Genomic DNA, 17,566 nt, shown 5'->3' with positions numbered 1-17,566 from the left:
CAAGGGGCCTTACAGCAGTTTATGACCACATGTGGGCGGCTTCTGTAAACTGCAGAATCAGGCCTCTAGCACACGACCGTGTATCCCCTGTGGCCGTATTAAGGCCTGCATACAGCGGGTCCGAAATACACGGGACACCGGCCGTGTGCAGTGCGCATCACAGATGCGGACCCATTCGCTTTAATGGGTCCGCAAATCCGGAGATGCGGTGTGGAACGGAACGGAACCACGAAACGGAAGCACTACGGGGTGCTTCTGTGGTGTTCTGTTCTATCTTTTTGCGGAACGGACGGATCGCGGACCTCATTCAAGTGAATTGGGTCACAATCCGCATGCGGCTGCCCCACGGTCGGTGCTCGTGCATTGCAGAGCGCATTTTGCGGTCCACAGTACGGGCAGCACACATTCGTGTGCAAGAGGCCTCAGGGTAACAGATATTGAGATATATTTGGGCTGTTCCCTTGCTGTGTTACAGATGTTTTTTTTATTAAAATGGAAAATCTGCCAAAAAAGTTAAATTTTTTAATTTCATCCCCATTTTCCTTGAATTCTTGTGGAACACCTAAAGGGTTAACAAAATTTGTAAAATCAGTTTTGAATAGTTTGAGGGGCGCAGTTTCAGTAGTGGTAGGCTAGGGCTACACGACGACAATAAGTCGCGCGACACATAGGGCACAACTACTCTGCTACATGCATCCATCTTGGATGGGTTTTTTGCGACTGTTGTGTCGCAGTATGTCGCTGTGCGACACCATAGCCTATCGTTATAAAAAGTGTTGCGCGACAAATGTCGTCGTGTAGCCCTAGCCTTAGTTGACTTCATAACTGAACTGGTCCTTAAACAAGTGGGTTTTGGAAATTTCCTTAAAAATGTAAAGAATTGCTTCCAAATTTCTAAGCGTCTAATGTCCTAAAAAAAAATAAAAAATTACATTTTCAAAATGATGCCAACATAAAGTAGACATATGGGGAATGTTAAGTAATAAATATTTTTTGAGGCATCACTTTATGTTTTAAAAGCAGAGAAATTGAAATTTTGAAAATTGTTGAAATATATTGACTCACAACAATCTCAGAGTGGCTTGTGTGACGGTAGTAGAAAATATCCTCGTCAAGCATTCCCTTCTTCCCATAAAAGAAAATCACCCAATATTCCACGAGTAGGAATATCCCTGGAATCGCCGAATAATCCACACATGAGTCAACTTAATGCTGGAACAAGACTGATTTACTGGTACACAGAACTCACAATTTATGCAGCAAAAACTCCTCCTCTGGGCCAGACTAGATAATTGAGTTTTAAGAATACACACAGCTCAATTATCCTAAAACTCCTCCTCTGGGCCAGGCTAGACAATTGAGTTTTACCAATACACACAGCTCAATTATCTGCTGGCCAGAACATTTACAATTCTTAACAATTTCACACAAGTACTTTCTATCCCACATACAAACATAATCTCAACATCATTGTCCGGTACACGAATACATTCATTCTTGACATTTGGAACCGAACAATATAGTCCTCAAAATAGCAGGGAGAGAATCAAACTGAAGCATATAGGCAATTGCATAAAAGTCCTTCACAATGGCCCCCCTTTTTCTCCCTGCTCCGGCAACTCGGTTGGACCTTTCCTGGTCCAGTAGGGTTGACGGGTTCAGAGCTTTTAGTCCGAGGTTAAATCCGTTTGGCGTGACAATCCATCGGCATTCCCGTTTTGCTTGCCTGGGCGATAATGAATCGTAAAGTCATAGGGCTGTAAGGCCAAGCTCCAGCGTAGCAAACGGGCGTTGTCCCCTGAAACCCGGTTAAGCCACACCAAGGGGTTGTGATCGGTGATGAGAGTGAACGCCCGGCCATAAAGGTAAGGTGTGAGCTTTTTGAGTGCCCATACCAAGGCCAAACACTCTTTTTCAATGGTGGCATAACTGACCTCCCTTGGCAACAGCTTCCGACTCAGGTATGCCACCGGGTGCTCTCCTCCATCCTCCCCGATCTGGCTTAGTACTGCCCCCAGTCCAAACATTGAAGCGTCTGTATGGACAATAAATCTTTTGTTAGGATCTGGGGTAACCAACACCGGAGCATTAACCAGAGCAGTCTTTAATGCTTGGAAAGCCACCTCGCATTCCGGGGACCACAGGACTTGTCGGGGTAGCTTCTTTTTGGTCAAGTCGGTCAGGGGTTTGGCCAGGGCACTATAGTCGGGTACAAAGCGTCTGTAATAGCCGGCTGTGCCTAAGAAAGCCATGACTTGTGTCTTGGTGTGGGGAGTGGGCCAATTGGCAACGGCCTCGATCTTAGCCGGCTCCGGCCGTTGCTTACCACATCCTACTCGGTGGCCCAAATATTGTACCTCGCCCATACCCAAGTGACATTTGTCGGGTTTCAGGGTCAGCCCGGCCCCCCTGATCCTATCTAATACTACCCCTACGTGCTCTAGGTGCGCTTCCCAGGTATCGCTGTGGATGGCGATGTCATCCAGGTAAGCGCCTGCAAAGCTCTGGAGACCCCTAAGTAACTGATCCACCATCCGTTGGAAGGTGGCCGGGGCGTTCTTCATCCCGAACGGCATAACCCGGAATTGGTATAGGCCGAACGGGGTGATGAAGGCCGACTTGGGTATGGCATCTTCTGCTAGGGGAATCTGCCAATATCCCTTGCATAGGTCTATTGTGGTCAGATACTTCCCTGCAGAGATACGGTCAAGCAGCTCGTCCATCCGTGGCATCGGATAGGCGTCCGTAACTGTCTTGTCATTGAGGCGCCGGTAATCTACACAGAAGCGGGTTGTCCCATCCTTCTTTGGCACTAAGACTACCGGCGAGGCCCAAGGACTTTCTGAGGGTTCGATTACGCCTAGCCGAAGCATCTCATCTATCTCCTTCCGCATCCCTTCCCGGACTGCTTCGGGGATACGGTAGGGAGGCTGTCTCAGGGGTGCCTGTCCTGGAGTCTCTACCTTGTGTATGGCTAGGAGTGTGTATCCAGGCTCCTGAGAGAATGTGGCCTGTTTTGTTTCTAGTAAGCGGACAGCTTGATCCCGCTCTTGCGGCTCCAGCTCTTCACCTAGCTGGACTTTCTTTATCTGGGTCATCCCTTCGTTACTGCCCAATAGGTCAGGAAGGGGTAGGGTCTCTGTGTCTTCTCCTGCTGGTGCACAGATAGCGGCTACCTCCTCTGCCCGTTCCTGATAGGCCTTGAGCATGTTGATGTGAAAGGTTCGTTTCACACCTTCATCCTCGCAGCTGGCTATCGTGTAGGTAGTGTCGCATATCTGTCCTATAACTTTATAGGGGCCCTGCCAGGCGGCCTGGAGCTTGTCTGTTCGGACCGGCCTTAATACCATGACCTTTTGGCCTATCTGAAAGCTCCGGTGCCTAGCCCGTCGGTCATACCATACCCTCTGGCGCTGTTGGGCCGCCCGGAGGTTCTCTCGCACTGTCTGGGCTAATTCCTCCATGCGGTCCCTCAGCTCCAGGACATAAGGTACAACCGGGGTCCCCTCAATCTCTGTCTGCCCCTCCCAGTGATCCTTGATGAGATCTAAGGGCCCCCTCACCCGCCTCCCATAGAGAAGTTCGAAGGGTGAGAATCCGGTCGATTCCTGCGGCACCTCTCGGTAGGCAAAGAGAAGGTGTGGCAGGAATCGCTCCCAATCCTTGTATGCCCCCGTGAACGACTTCAACATTTGCTTTAGCGTTCCGTTGAAGCGCTCGCACAGGCCGTTAGTCTGGGGATGGTATGGGGAGCTAGTCAGGGATTTAACTCCACAGGTTTTCCATATCTGCTGGGTTACCTCGGCCGTGAATTGGGTACCTTGGTCGGACAGAACCTCCTTGGGAAAGCCTACTCGGGAAAATACTTTAACTAGGGCCTCTGCTACGGTCTCAGCCTGTATGTTAGAGAGAGCTACCGCTTCGGGGTAACGGGTGGCGTAGTCTACTATGGTGAGTATATACCGCTTGCCGGAACGGCTAGGTTGGGCCAGGGGCCCTATAATGTCCACGGCTACCCTTGTGAACGGTTCTTCAATAATGGGCATGGAAACTAGTTTAGCCTTTGGGTGGTCTCCCTTTTTACCTATACGTTGGCATACCTCGCACGTTTGACAATACGCCCTGACGTCGTCGGACACCCCAGGCCAGAAGAAGTTCTGGGTTATCCGATACCCTGTCTTGCGTATTCCCAAATGGCCTGCCAAGGGTACGTCGTGCCCAATCCTCAATAACTCCTGGCGGTATTTCCGGGGAACTACCAGCTGGCGTTTTTGCTTAGGCCCTGGTGTATTACCCCGGGTCTCGGTGAGCCTGTACAAGCGGCCTTCCTCCCAGATAAATTGCTCCTTCTCTAACCCCCCTTGGCCCCTCCTGGCTTTCTCTCGATACTTTCTGAGGGAAGGGTCTCCGGTCACCTCCCGCCCAAAATCCTCTGGGGTGTCCCAGGGTAGGGGTTCTACAGTCAAGGGTAGGTTGGGTTGGCTTACCTGGGTCTCAGTAGGAAGCGGATGGCTCTCGGCAGCGCGACTTTGTGCTCTGGTGGTTACTGCGTGGGCCTCCTGAGCGGGGGTAGAGGCGAACGCCGAAGTCAGGGGGCCAATGTCGTTGCCCAGGATGACTTCAGAAGGTAAGTCTTTCATGACGCCCACATGAACATTGCCAGCTCCCGCACCCCAGTCTAGGTGTACCTGTGCAGTAGGAATACGGTATACTGCTCCCCCTGCCACTCTCACAGCAATTGATTTCCCCGGTTTCTCTGATGCCTTAATAAGGTGTCTTTGTACCAACGTGATGGTTGCCCCACTGTCTCTTAATCCCCGGGCGGTTTTTTCCGTTAACCATGACCAGCTGACAATGGTGTTTCCTGTTGTCCGTAATAACAGATTGTACCATGAGGGCTTCGTAAAGGGTGCCCAATGGTTCTTCCTGACCCAGTTCCTGGGGATCCCAAGCCGAGTCTACACAATGGGCTGCTGCTGGTGGGCGGTACCCAGGTCGAGACCAATTTGACCTGGTGTTGTTGTCCATGGGGCAATTCTGCTTGTATTGACCCAGCTGTTTGCACCGGAAGCAGCGTTGTTCATTGTCCTCCTGGCGTGGATAGCGAGGGCTAGATGTCACCGGTCTGTTAGGAGGTTGGTATCTAGCGGCTGGTGGGTGTGAGGGCACCGTTGGTCGTGGAGGTTGTACCCGTGGTGTGACCGGGTTCGTCTTGCGAGTATCCGCATATTCATCCGCCAACTTAGCGGCCTCTGGTAGAGTCATGGGCCTGCGATCTCTCACCCAGTCTTTGACATCCGTCTGGATGTGATTGTAAAATTGTTCCAGGAGCATTAGTTGTAAAATGTCCTCTGCGGAGGTGGCCTGGCTGCTGTTGACCCAGTTAGAGGCCGACAGGGATAACTGGCATGCCCATTCCACGTAAGAGTCTTTCGTGGTTTTGCGTGAGTCCCTGAACTTTTGTCGGTAGGACTCTGGGGTTACTGCATAACGAGCCAGGAGCACTTCTTTAACCCTGTCGTAGCTATGGATCTCCTGCTCTGGCACGGTCCGGAAAGCATCAGAAGCTTTGCCTGACAGTTTGCCTGACAATATTGCGACCCACTCTCCTCTATCTATACGGTGCAGGTTACATTGTCGCTCAAAATCTGCCAGGTAATTATCAATGTCACAGTCTTTTTCATCAAAAGCTTTAAAAGCGCTAAACAGAATCTTCCTTGTGTCTGCTGTGCTGTACTCACTGTTTGGAGAATGTGCGGCTGCTTGTTGGACTGCTGCCAATTTTAACTGTAGCTCTGCGTCTCTTATTTGTTTAGCCTCCTCCGCTAACAGGTTCATCACTTTCAGCACCACATCCGCCGTTGGGTTCGGACCGAACCATGCTAGCTTCTCTCTCATTGCCTTGTTGGCTGGTGATTCCTCCTCCTGAATCACTGGTGTCCCCATCTCTTGTACTGCTGGCGTTGCTGCAACCAAGTTCTCCTGGTCTAGCTCCATTAATTCTGCTATAATGACCCGCTTGGTTTTGTTGCTAGCAATCCTTCCACGGACTTCCAGTAGTTCTTTCAGTGTTTTTCTTTTAAGCGGGGTGTACCAGCCTTCCATTCACTGTTCCCAGTGTCTGCTTGGAATCCTGGTGTAAAGGAAAGTAGAAGGGAAAATCCCGCTGCTGCCACCAATTGTGACGGTAGTAGAAAATATCCTCGTCAAGCATTCCCTTCTTCCCATAAAAGAAAATCACCCAATATTCCACGAGTAGGAATATCCCTGGAATCGCCGAATAATCCACACATGAGTCAACTTAATGCTGGAACAAGACTGATTTACTGGTACACAGAACTCACAATTTATGCAGCAAAAACTCCTCCTCTGGGCCAGACTAGATAATTGAGTTTTAAGAATACACACAGCTCAATTATCCTAAAACTCCTCCTCTGGGCCAGGCTAGACAATTGAGTTTTACCAATACACACAGCTCAATTATCTGCTGGCCAGAACATTTACAATTCTTAACAATTTCACACAAGTACTTTCTATCCCACATACAAACATAATCTCAACATCATTGTCCGGTACACGAATACATTCATTCTTGACATTTGGAACCGAACAATATAGTCCTCAAAATAGCAGGGAGAGAATCAAACTGAAGCATATAGGCAATTGCATAAAAGTCCTTCACAGCTTGGATAAGTAAAAGTGTTCCAAAGTTATTACCACATAAAGTGACACAAGGGGCAAAGAATGGTCTGGGCAGGAGGGTGAAAACTGGCCTGGGGTAGCAGGGGTTAAAAGTCGCACAGACGTTGATTAATTTGAATAGATTTATCGGTCTTCCCTCTGGTGGTTGTTTTTCAGTACGACAGGTTCATATGACAGGATGTCTCCCGGAAAGTCCTGCTTTAAATGCAAAAAACTGATGAAGAAAAGTCCGCCAGACTGGTGTGGAATAGAAATGAGATAAATTCAGGTGCAAAAAAGGCGCACCTACATAAATAGGTCGGAAAAAAAGTCGCAAAAGTTAGAAAACTTCTGAATAAGTCTGAAAAATCGAAATAGTCGAACGAGGCGCAAAAGCATCAAAAACAAGCGCAATTTCAGTAGTGAATGCGACTAAGACCTCTTGCACACGACCGTATGGCTTTTCAGAATTTTGCGGTCTGCAAAAAATGGATCCGCTAAAAATACGGATGACGTCCATGTGCATTCCGTTTTTTGCGCAACGGAAAAGCTGACCCCCGATAGAACAGTACTATCCTTGTCCGTTATGCGGACAATAAGGGTCCATTCACACGTCCTCAAAATGGGTCCGCAATTTTGCGGAACAGGTGCAGACCCATTCATTTTCAATTGGGGTGGAATGTGCTGTCTGCATCTACATTTGCGGATCCGCACTTCCGTTCCGCAAAAAATTTAAGGTTACTTACCGGTAATCACTTTTCCATGAGCCCATGACAGCACCCTTGAGAGACCGCCTCCATCCAGGACAGGAAACAGGAACTTTTGTGGAGAGCACTTAAGGAGGGATATTTTTTCATTATTTTTTGGGGGATCTGTCAGGGAAAGTTTCCTCAACGAAGTGAACCAGGTCCTCCTTGGCCAAAAGGGGGCGATTAGAGTAAGCCTTGTCCGTTTCTGCCTCAACTTCTATAATACCCTCGGAAGGGGTCTTAGAGGAGGAAAGGCGTACAGAAGCTAATTTGGCCACGGAAGGGAGAACGCATCTATAACTGTCGGGGAATCTTCCAGATTTAGGGAAAAGAATAGGTTGCATTTTTTGTTGTCTGGTCGCAAAGAGGTCTATTTGAGGAGGACCCCAAAGTTGAATTATCTGGCTGAAGACTTCTTGGTTTAAGCACCATTCTCCTTGATCTAACTGGTTTCTGCTTAGAAAGTCTGCCACCTTGTTCTCTACTCCCTTTAAATGTACAGCTTTGACGAAGGGAACGTAAGGAATGACCAGGGAGAAAATGTCTGCGGTTAAGGACATAAGGTTTTTTGATTTGGTTCCTCCTTGCCTGTTTAAATAAGAAATGACCGTGGCGTTGTCTGAAAAGATTTTTATTCCTTTCCCTTGTATTTTGGGTAGGAATTCTCTTAGCGCTAATAGGACTGCTCTGAGGTCCCTCATATTCTGGGAGTCCTGGCTCTCTATCGAGCTCCATACCCCCTGACAATAAGTGCCCCACGCAGACGGACTGGCATCCGTAGTGATGGATATCTCCTCCTGGGGATCCCAATGTAGGCCCTGAGACAGATTTGCAGGTTCTAGCCACCAGGTTAGAGATTGAATCACCTGAGGGGTCAGGGAAAGTGGGGCGTCTAATGGGGATAGTGATCCCTGCCACTGAAGAGACCAGGAGCGAAAAAGGGCCCAATTGACCGCAGGTATTGTGGAGGTCATTCTGCCCAATACTGTTATCCCGTGATTGATGGTTCGATTCTTTGAGGTTACAAGGGACCACACGTCTTCTCTTATTTGGGATACTTTGTGTTGAGGAAGAAAACAACACTGGTTCACTGAATCCATGATTAGACCCAGAAACCACACATCTTTGGGAAGGTATCAGATTTGACTTATCCCAGTTTATTTGCCATCCTAGTTTTGTCAAGATTTCTATTACTTCCAGAAGATGAGAGGTTAAGCAGATCTCCGGATTCCGCCACCACCAGGAGGTCATCCAAATAAGAGATGACCAGAACGTCTCTTTCTCTTATGTGGGCCATAACCTCTGCCATTACTTTTGTAAAGAGTCTGGGGGCCTGGGATATTCCAAACGGAAGCGCTTTGTATTGGAAGTGATGAATTTGACCTTCCATGGATACTGCTTCTTTTAGGTCTATGGTGGCCATGACGCAGTCTTTGTAGAGATGCTCTATTGTGGACTGTACAGATTCCACTTAGAATTTTTTGTATTTCAGAAAATGATTCAAGTCCCTCAGATTTAAGATCATCCTGAATGACCCGTCCGGTTTGGGTACCAGAAAAATGGATGAATAAAAACTCCTGCCCTTTTGAGAGTCTGGAACAGGAACCAGGGCGCTTTTTTCTATTAGAAAAAATATTTCTTGTCTTAGAGCCAGGTTTCTTGCGGAAATTTGAACTATATTTGTCATTTTTAATCTTTCCGGTGGGGGGGGGGGGGGGGGGGCAAACTCTAGACAGAACCCGTCTTTTATGATGCCTAATATCCACGAGCTTAACGAGATCTCTTCCCATACCCGAAAAAATAGAGAAGGTTTCCCCCCACTGGGCAGAAATCGTCATTGCAGACTGTTCTTGGACCTTGAAGCAGATTGAGTGTTAAAGAGGAATCCCTTATTCTTTCCATTTTTGTTTTCTTGTCAAAAATTCTGCCTTCTGTCTGTGTTGTAAGGTTTTTTGTTCCTGCGTTTTTTTGGAGGTCTAGAAACAGGAAAACACTTTTTGTTATCAGAAGCCTTTTCTAAAAGGTCATCCAAAACAGGTCCAAAGAGATAATCTCCCTGGCATGGGGTAGAGCAAAGTTTATTCTTTGAACCTGTGTCACCTGACCATCCTTTAAGCCAAATAGCTTTTCTCGCAGAATTGGATAGAGCAGCTGACCTGGCACTTAACTTTAAGGCATCTGCAGAAGCATCGGAAATAAAGTCCACTGCTTTAAGGATGGCAGGAAATACTTCTAGTAATTGGTCCCTAGGGGTTTTACCTTGGATATGGGACTCCAGCTCTTGTAGCCATAATTTTAACGACCTGGCAGTAGAGGTAGTAGCAATATTTGGTTTAAATGCTTGGGTCGAGGCTTCTCATGCTTTTTTAAGGTATGCCTCTGCACGTCTGTCCATAGGATCCTTTAAACTACCAAGATCCTCAAAAGGTAAGGCCGCCTTTTTTGACATTTTGCCGATAGGGGAGTCAAGCTTAGGAGCCTTATTCCAACAGGAGGAGTCTCCCTCATCAAAAGGGTATTTTCTTTTTACATTCTTAGAAATAAAGAATTTCTTATCAGGTTTAATCCATTCTCTTTGAATTCAATATTTTATGTTTTCATTTAAAGGAAAAACTCTTGACCTTTTGTGCCCCAGGTCACCAAACATTATGTCCTGGACAGACTTTGGTTCCTTGAGAACATCCACTTTCATAGTAGCTCTAATAGCTTTCAGTAGGGATTCCGTATCCTCAGGGGAAAATAGAGGTCTGCTCATGGCTTCTTCATCTGAAGATCAGCTTGAATTTTCCAGGATTTCTCCCTGCTCATTCTCATCTGAAGAGTCCAAATCGGATATTATACTAGCGTGACTCTGCCCGAGGCCGAGGAAGGGATGCATTTCCTAAACATTTTCATTGAATCCGAAACTTCAGATGTAACAATATCTTTCATACTTTGAAGTAAAGATGGGGATTCCTCTTCTACCACTTTGTTCACACAATGCTGACACAGTAACTTAGACCAAGAAGGGGCAAGCTTTTTCTTGTACACAGCACATTCCCTCCCTTTGGATTTAGGGCACGCAAATAACTCAAACCTCGCCCCCCCCCTGCCTCTGTAAGCTTCGAGACAGGGAGGAAGGCAGAGTAAAGCCCCGGACCCCTGAACACCGCCAGGAGGATCCGGCGTGTCAGCATCCCCTTTCGGTTATGATGGGACTGCCCAGGAATACCGGCCCGATAAACTATCCAGGACCCAGAAGGATGAATCCCAGACTTAGTAGGCGGCTCCTAGAGAAGACTTATGCCACAAAAGGTAACCCCCATAATAAAGCGCCTGCGGGGCTCCTGCAGCCTAATCCAGCTGTCCACAAAACGTCCTATCCATAGGACAGGAAACAGAAAACTGGTGGCATAGGGGAGGTATCCCTCTTTAAGTGCTCTCCACGAAAGTTTCTGTTTCCTGTTCTGGATGGAGGCGGTCTCTCAAGGGTGCTGTCATGGGCGTAAGGGAAAATAGAACATGTCCTATTCTTGTCCGCAATTGTGGACAAGAAAAGGCATTTTCTATGAGAGTGCCGGCGATGTGCGGTCTGCAAAATGCGGAATGCACATTGCTGGTGTCCGTGTTTTGCGGATCCGCAAAACACATACGGACGTGTGAATGGACCCTAATAGGACATGTTCTATCTGTGAACGGAACGGAAAAACGGAAACAGAAGGCATACGGAGTACCTTCCGTTTTTTTTGTGGACCCATTGAAATGAATGGTTCCGTATACGCAGCGTATACAGAACGCAAACGGGAAAAAAATATATACTTTTGTGTGCAACAATAAGAGTCTGAGGCCTCATGCACACAAACTTACTTTTTTTCCACATTTTGTGCGGGTCAGACGCAGACCCATTCACTTCAATGGAGCCACAAAAGATGCGGACAGCACGCGTTATGTCCGTTCCGCAGCCCCACAAAAAATAGAAAATGTCCCAGGACTGTTCTATAGTGGCCAAGACGTTCCATTACACAAAACGCAGAACACGCGTGGCCAGTATCCGTTTTACAGGCTACAGTAGTGTGCATGAGCCCTAAAACAGCGTATTTACACCTAAAAACAGGCGCAAACACTATAGTAAATGTGCCCCCGGAGTCCTATGGAGCCTGTACGGGAGCTGACAGACGTGGACGATCTCTCTGCGGGGGTAGGATCCCAGTGACTCCAGTCCAGGTCCTGGCTGCACCCGTCATCACTGGGCAGCTCACCTCACCTGGGGCTGAAGCTGATCTCCACATGTACCTTCTCCAGGTGGTAGGACCTCCAGGCTCCTCTCCTGCAGACATGCTTCTCCCCATGATTCACTCCGCTTTGGCTTTTCCTCAGTTTCTGGAAGGTTGTAAATTGTGGCCGATGGTAAGTGGATCCTCGATCTGAAATCTGCCTCTGGGATTCTCTTCTTCACGTCTCTGCATTTACATTACTGAGATACTGATGGGAAGGAACTGAAGCTCTGCTCATCCTGGCGCATGAATAGAATACTATAGCAGTGCAAACTGACACAAACATAATCCAGGGCTGCAGAGTGGTGGAATTCGGAACGGCACACCTCTGGGATGTAGGCGGTCCTCAGTGGTAGTTTTAAAGCTCATAAGATATAGAAAGGACCACGACACTCGTATTTTCTGTTGCAAACTTATTTATTAATCCATCCAAATATGATTATATTTTAGCCACCGGCCAACGTTTCGGTCTGCACTCAGACCTTGTTCACGGCCAAAAATTTTTATAGACAAGAGAAAAGAAAATAGTCACGTAAAGATGTTACATCATAAAAGTGTCATAATTATCTCCATAATTATACTGGGACCAGTACCTTACGTCATCACACGCATGCGCAGTAAGGGTCAGATGTGCAGAGTGGGAACTGGCACACTGTGTACTGGGTGTATGGTAGCTTATGTACTAAAGGAAGAAATGTTATGGGCCCAGAGGATGCTGTAGAGATGTAAATAAGGAAGTTATAGTCAAATGGTGGTACGCTAATGAGGGAAACATATAATGATCCATGTATACACTAAGTTATGAAGTATAATCTATATTGATTGATCTATACTTATTTTGTTAGATCAGATACTACCTGTCTGACTGGGATCATTTCGTCTGTGGGAAATAAAAAGTAAATAGAATTAGTGACAGAGAACATTAGAATAACATATCAAAAAACCGCACATTTCGGTAAACTCTTGATGAAATAAACAGATTCATCACAAAAGGCGTTAGTCATAAGATACAGATATCAAAAAGTCTCTATCTAGTCCCCGTGGTGTGAGGGTGTTAAGTTCAAATATCCAAAAGGCTTCCTTTTGTTTCAAGTGTATGGTCCGGTTACCTCCACGTCTCGCAGGAGTGACTGGAATTTAAGTTGATTGATTTGGTGTTTTGCAGAGATGAAATGGTGTGGAATGGGCTGTTCAGTTTTGTGGCAGTGAATGTCAGATTTGTGTTTGGAGATGCGATCTCGCACACTTTGGGTGGTTTTGCCCACGTATGCGAGGCCACACGGACACTTGATTAAGTAGACTACATAAGACGAAGTGCATATGAAAAAGCCTTTTGGATGGTAAACTTTACCTGAGTGGGGATGTATGATTATGTTGCCTTTGATGACGTTTGTGCATTGCGCGCAATTGAGACAGGGATATGTTTTTTGGGTGCCAATGTCATCTGTTTTAGGGCGGGTTTAAGGGTGCCAATGTCATTTGTTTTAGGGTGGGTTTAAGGGTGCCAATGTCATTTGTTTTAGGGTGGGTTTAAGGGTGCCAATGTCATTTGTTTTAGGGCGGGTTTAAGGGGTTAAAGGGTTTCTACCACTTCATTTTCACATAATTAGCTTTCAGACACTAGCGATCCGCTAGGGTCTGCTCTACCAAACAATGCTATAATAATAGCTTTTAGTGCAGCCGTTTCGCTAAAAAACGAACTTATATTGATATGCTAATGAGCCTCTAGGTGCTATGCGGGCGTCTTTTCAGCACCTAGAGGCTCAGTCTACCTTCACAAAATGCCGCCCAGCGCGTCCCTCCAGCCCGCCCATCTCCTCTGGAATGCGATCCTCCCTGTGAGCCAGCGGACGAATTCTCGTGCATGTGCCGTGCGCGTCTGTATTCGGCGCAGGCGCAATTAATGTCTGACCGCTTTCTGCACAGACATCTCCACTGGGCCTGTTCCTCGGAGCACTATGACGTCATCGGCGCAGGCGCAGTGGAGATGTCTGAGCAGGGAGCGGTCAGACATTCACTGCGCATGCTCAGAATACAGACGCGCACGGCACATGCGCGAGAATTCGTCCGCTGGCTCACAGGGAGGATCGCATTCCGGAGGAGATGGTCGGGCTGGAGGGACGCACTGGGCGGCATTTGGTGAAGGTAGAGCGAGCCTCTAGGTGCTGAAAAGACGCCCGCATAGCACATATAGGCTCATTAGCATATCAATATAAGTTCGTTTTTTTGCGAAACGGCTGCACAAAAAGCTATTATATTAGGATTGTTTGGTAGAGCAGACACTAGCGGATCGCTAGTGTCTGAAAGCTAATTATGTGAAAACGAAGTGGTAGAAACCCTTTAAGAGGACCAACGTCAGCCTGTACAAGTTTGTCTTCGAGGTTCTGAGGTCTTTTATAGCACATTCGTATGGGGTTCTGAAATTCTGGAATGTCTGGGTATGATTGTTGAAGGAGGGGCCAATGTTTCTGTATTATAGACTGAATTCTCTGTATCATGGGATGGTAAGTGACAACCAGTGGGAGGAGGGGCAAGGGGGGAGTCACCTTGTTTGTGGATGGTATATGTGGGACAAGGAATTGTTCCTTTTTAAGTAAGGATGTAGGATAGCCCCTATCCTCAAATTTTTGGGACATCTCGTTCAAACGTTGATTGCGGAGAGGAGGCTCTTTCACGATACTGGCAACTCTTTGGAATTGAGATCGTGGTAAGGACTTTTTTGTAGTGTGCGGGTGGCAGCTTGAGTAATGGAGCAGTGTATTTCGATTGGTGGGTTTTGTATAGAGGTCGGGAGTTAATGTGCCCTGAGATGTTTTTATGATCACGGTGTCCAAAAAGCTGATGGAGTGTGAATCGCAGATCTTGGTCTACCCCATTTATGTAATGGAGAAAGTCGGTAAAGGAGATTACGTCGCCCTTCCAAATGCAGAATACATCGTCGATGTATCTGTGCCAGACTAAAGCATGTGTTTGGAATAAGTTGTTTGGATATTCCCAATCATTTTCAAACTTAGCCATGAATGTGTTAGCATACAGTGGCGCTACATTCGCGCCCATCACGGTCCCTTTTCTTTGGATGTAGAAGTCATCAACAAACAAAGTAATTATGTTGTAAAACAAAGCGTAACAGTTGTATGCAGAAAGTTTGGGCTGATGGAGATAGTTCTGAGGTTAGCAGGAGCGATGTATTGGCTAAAAAGCCTTTCTCGTGGGAGATTTAGGTATATAGGCTATTGACGTCAAGTGTCACAAGTATGCTTTCAGGCGGAATGTTTGAGATTTGAGTTAACAGACAGAAAGTGGGATGTCTAAAAGGAAGGAACGTGTTTCTTTGATTAGGGGAGTTAGTATTTTCTCCAAAAATATAGATAAAAGGTGGGCGTAAAGAATCTGTGGAGACTACAATTGGTCTTCCCGGTGGATGGGTTAAGTTTTTGTGAATTTTGTGTAATGTATAAAATACTGGTAGAATGGGGTTTTCGTTGAGTAGGTACGTGTATGTTGCTTTGTCAATAGTCCCTATTTGAAGATGGTGGTCTAGGAAAGAGGTGATATCCTTTAAGTTGAAAGGTGGGGTTATAAAGAACTTGTTCGTGTCTGTCAACTGTCTTTTTATTTCCTGAATGTAGGCTGAAGTGTCCATTACGACTATTGCGCCACCTTTGTTGGCAGGTGTAATGGTAATAGATTTATCGAGTTGGAGTGTATTAAGGGCAATGTGTTCTTCACTTTTCAAGTATTTTGGGGTGTGTAGAATGCCTTGTTTTAGCGCTGAGATGTTTGTGTTGATTTCACAATTCATAAGATCGATAAAGGCCTTGACCCCATGGTAAGTTTTGGGAGGCATGAAGTTACTTTTATTTTTTAAGCCTAATGATTTAATGGACAGCGTGGTTGGGGATGTGGAGACTGGAGGTGGTGTATGGTGTTGTGAAAAACGGGCTTTGAAGTTCTTGCTCTAGGGAAAAGTGACGTAGGTTGTCATATGGACTAAATGACAGACTTTTAGATAGTACGTTTAGTTCAGCTGGTGATAGAGTTCGAGATGAAATGTTCACGACAAGGTTCCTACCTGTGATTGAGTCTGTATTCCGGCGGAATTTGGGTCGATGGGTGCCCCTCCCTCGGCGTATGCGTTGGTTCTTCTTCTTGGCCGATGGGCCCCGTATGCGAAAAAAACCCGCTATTGACGATAGCCTATGGATCTTTCGCTGCCTGAGGAGAAGGAACCATAGTCTGTGTAGGCGGTGTAGCCGTATTCTTTTGAATGTATCTTGCTATTGCCACCGGTAGATTCTGTTTAGTTGATGGTCATCCCTTCGCGAATGAACTTGGTGCATTTAGTGTTTTCCAAGTATTTTTTGTGTTCTTCTAGTATTTTGTCAATCTTCTTTTTTAATTCGGACCATTCAGAAGTGGAGGTAGTAGATAATAGTTGTGTCTCGATGGTCTTGAGTTTCTCTTTGGACTCTTGTATTGCTGTCTGCAGGAACTCAATGTTGAGTATAATGATGTCCAATGAACATTTATTTAGAATGGTTTTGAATTTGTTGCAATATTCGGTATTGGTAGGGAACAAGGTCAGACGAAGATGGACTCGTAGTCCCCTGGGGATCGTCTTGCGCTTGTAATATTCTGCAAGGGTTGTACAATGAAGTTCAGCTGAGATCAACTTCTTAGATTCCCATATCTGCAGAGTGGTGGAGGCCTGACCCCCAGTCACAAGACATATGCTGCTGTTTGCTACATCATACAACCTCCTATATCTATCCCCTCAGCTGTGGCCCCTGCGCTCCCCCTCCCCTTGGCTGTGGCCCCAATACTTTTTATGGGTGCTGTGGGGGCTCAGTCTTGATTCTCGCAGTCGTATTTGTATCCGAATTCTCTTATTGTAGAGAGAAATGTTGCACTGAACGCCACCGTCTGCCAGAGCTTGGTGTACACAGGAGGGAACCCGAAACTCGCAGTGGATGGTGTCCGCAGAGGGTTCTTCTCTGCAGGCTTCTGTACACACACGGGATACAACAAGCCAGCCTGGTGGAGGCTGGACCTGAAAAGACCCCACAAGATTGGCAGGATCCGCCTCGCCAGGACTGCTGCTCGGAGCCCAGATCTGAATTGGAAACTCCGACCACTACAACATGAGTAAACTGTGAGTTCAGTGGCTGAGGAGCCGCCGGGGTATACAACATGGCTGAATAGTGCCGCCCTTGGGTGACTTTACGTACAGCAGTTACTACCACATACAGGAAGGCGGATGGTCGTGTAGACTCCATGTAGCGTTTTGTGGTTTTGTCTCTCTTAGGTGCGCCACTGTCCAGGACATCTCAAAAGAAAGCTACTGCTACTACAGTATAGAGGGACGCTACGTCTCCATCGTCATGCCCAGCCGCAGCGAATACCTGTTGCTGTGTGAGGCGGAGGTGTTTGGTGTCCCGCTTGTGGACGATGCTCACGATGGGAATAAAGTCAATGTTCCCTGAAAGATTATCAAAATTAGGGTTATTCACGTTAGAAAAAAGACGACTGAGGGGAGATCTAATTACTATGTATAAATATATCAGGGGTCAGTACAGAGATCACTCCCATCATCTATTTATCCCCAGGACTGTGACTGTGACGAGGGGACATCCTCTGCGTCTGGAGGAAAGAAGCTTTGTACACAAACATAGAAGAGGATTCTTTACTGTAAGAGCAGTGAGACTATGGACTCTTTACTGTAAGAGCAGTGAGACTATGTACTCTATACTGTAAGAGCAGTGAGACTATGGACTCTTTACGGTAAGAGCAGTGAGACTATGGACTCTTTACTGTAAGAGCAGTGAGACTATGGACTCTTTACTGTAAGAGCAGTGAGACTATGGACTCTTTACTGTAAGAGCA

At 46.7% G+C, this 17,566-nt stretch overlaps 2 protein-coding genes across 2 annotated transcripts; one reads left to right on the top strand and one right to left on the bottom strand.

Annotated features, from left to right (window-relative positions):
* Window positions 1-1,754: 1,754 nt before the first annotated feature.
* On the bottom strand, window positions 1,755-11,758 carry LOC121001621 (the record flags this gene model as incomplete). The annotated part of the gene is made up of 4 exons (XM_040432785.1): window positions 11,674-11,758; window positions 5,191-5,648; window positions 3,540-4,259; window positions 1,755-3,029 (listed from the first exon to the last, which is right to left on the bottom strand). Coding segments are annotated over exons 1-4 (2,538 nt in total), but the record flags the coding sequence as incomplete, so codon positions are not given.
* A 2,742-nt stretch (window positions 11,759-14,500) lies between these two features.
* On the top strand, window positions 14,501-17,166 carry LOC121001618 (fucolectin-5-like). The gene is made up of 3 exons (XM_040432781.1): window positions 14,501-14,579; window positions 16,579-16,788; window positions 16,886-17,166. Exons 1-3 carry the CDS (start codon window positions 14,501-14,503, stop codon window positions 17,164-17,166), a joined length of 570 nt encoding a protein of 189 aa, XP_040288715.1.
* The last annotated feature ends 400 nt before the right edge of the window (window positions 17,167-17,566 follow it).

The sequence above is a fragment of the Bufo bufo genome, chromosome 5 (assembly GCF_905171765.1).
Source record: "Bufo bufo chromosome 5, aBufBuf1.1, whole genome shotgun sequence".
NCBI classification, from domain to species: Eukaryota; Metazoa; Chordata; class Amphibia; order Anura; family Bufonidae; genus Bufo; species Bufo bufo.
This window is presented reverse-complemented; position numbering and strand designations above follow the sequence as displayed.

Excerpts from the sequence above, each read along its gene's own strand:
- LOC121001618 (XM_040432781.1), top strand. The coding sequence starts at position 14,501 with ATGATCACGGTGTCCAAAAAGCTGATGGAGTGTGAATCGCAGATCTTG. Across the intron at positions 14,580-16,578 it reads TTATGTAATGGAGAAAGTCG|AGAGAAATGTTGCACTGAAC; the intron begins GTAAAGGAGATT and ends CTCTTATTGTAG. Across the intron at positions 16,789-16,885 it reads CGCCAGGACTGCTGCTCGGA|TGCCGCCCTTGGGTGACTTT; the intron begins GCCCAGATCTGA and ends ATGGCTGAATAG.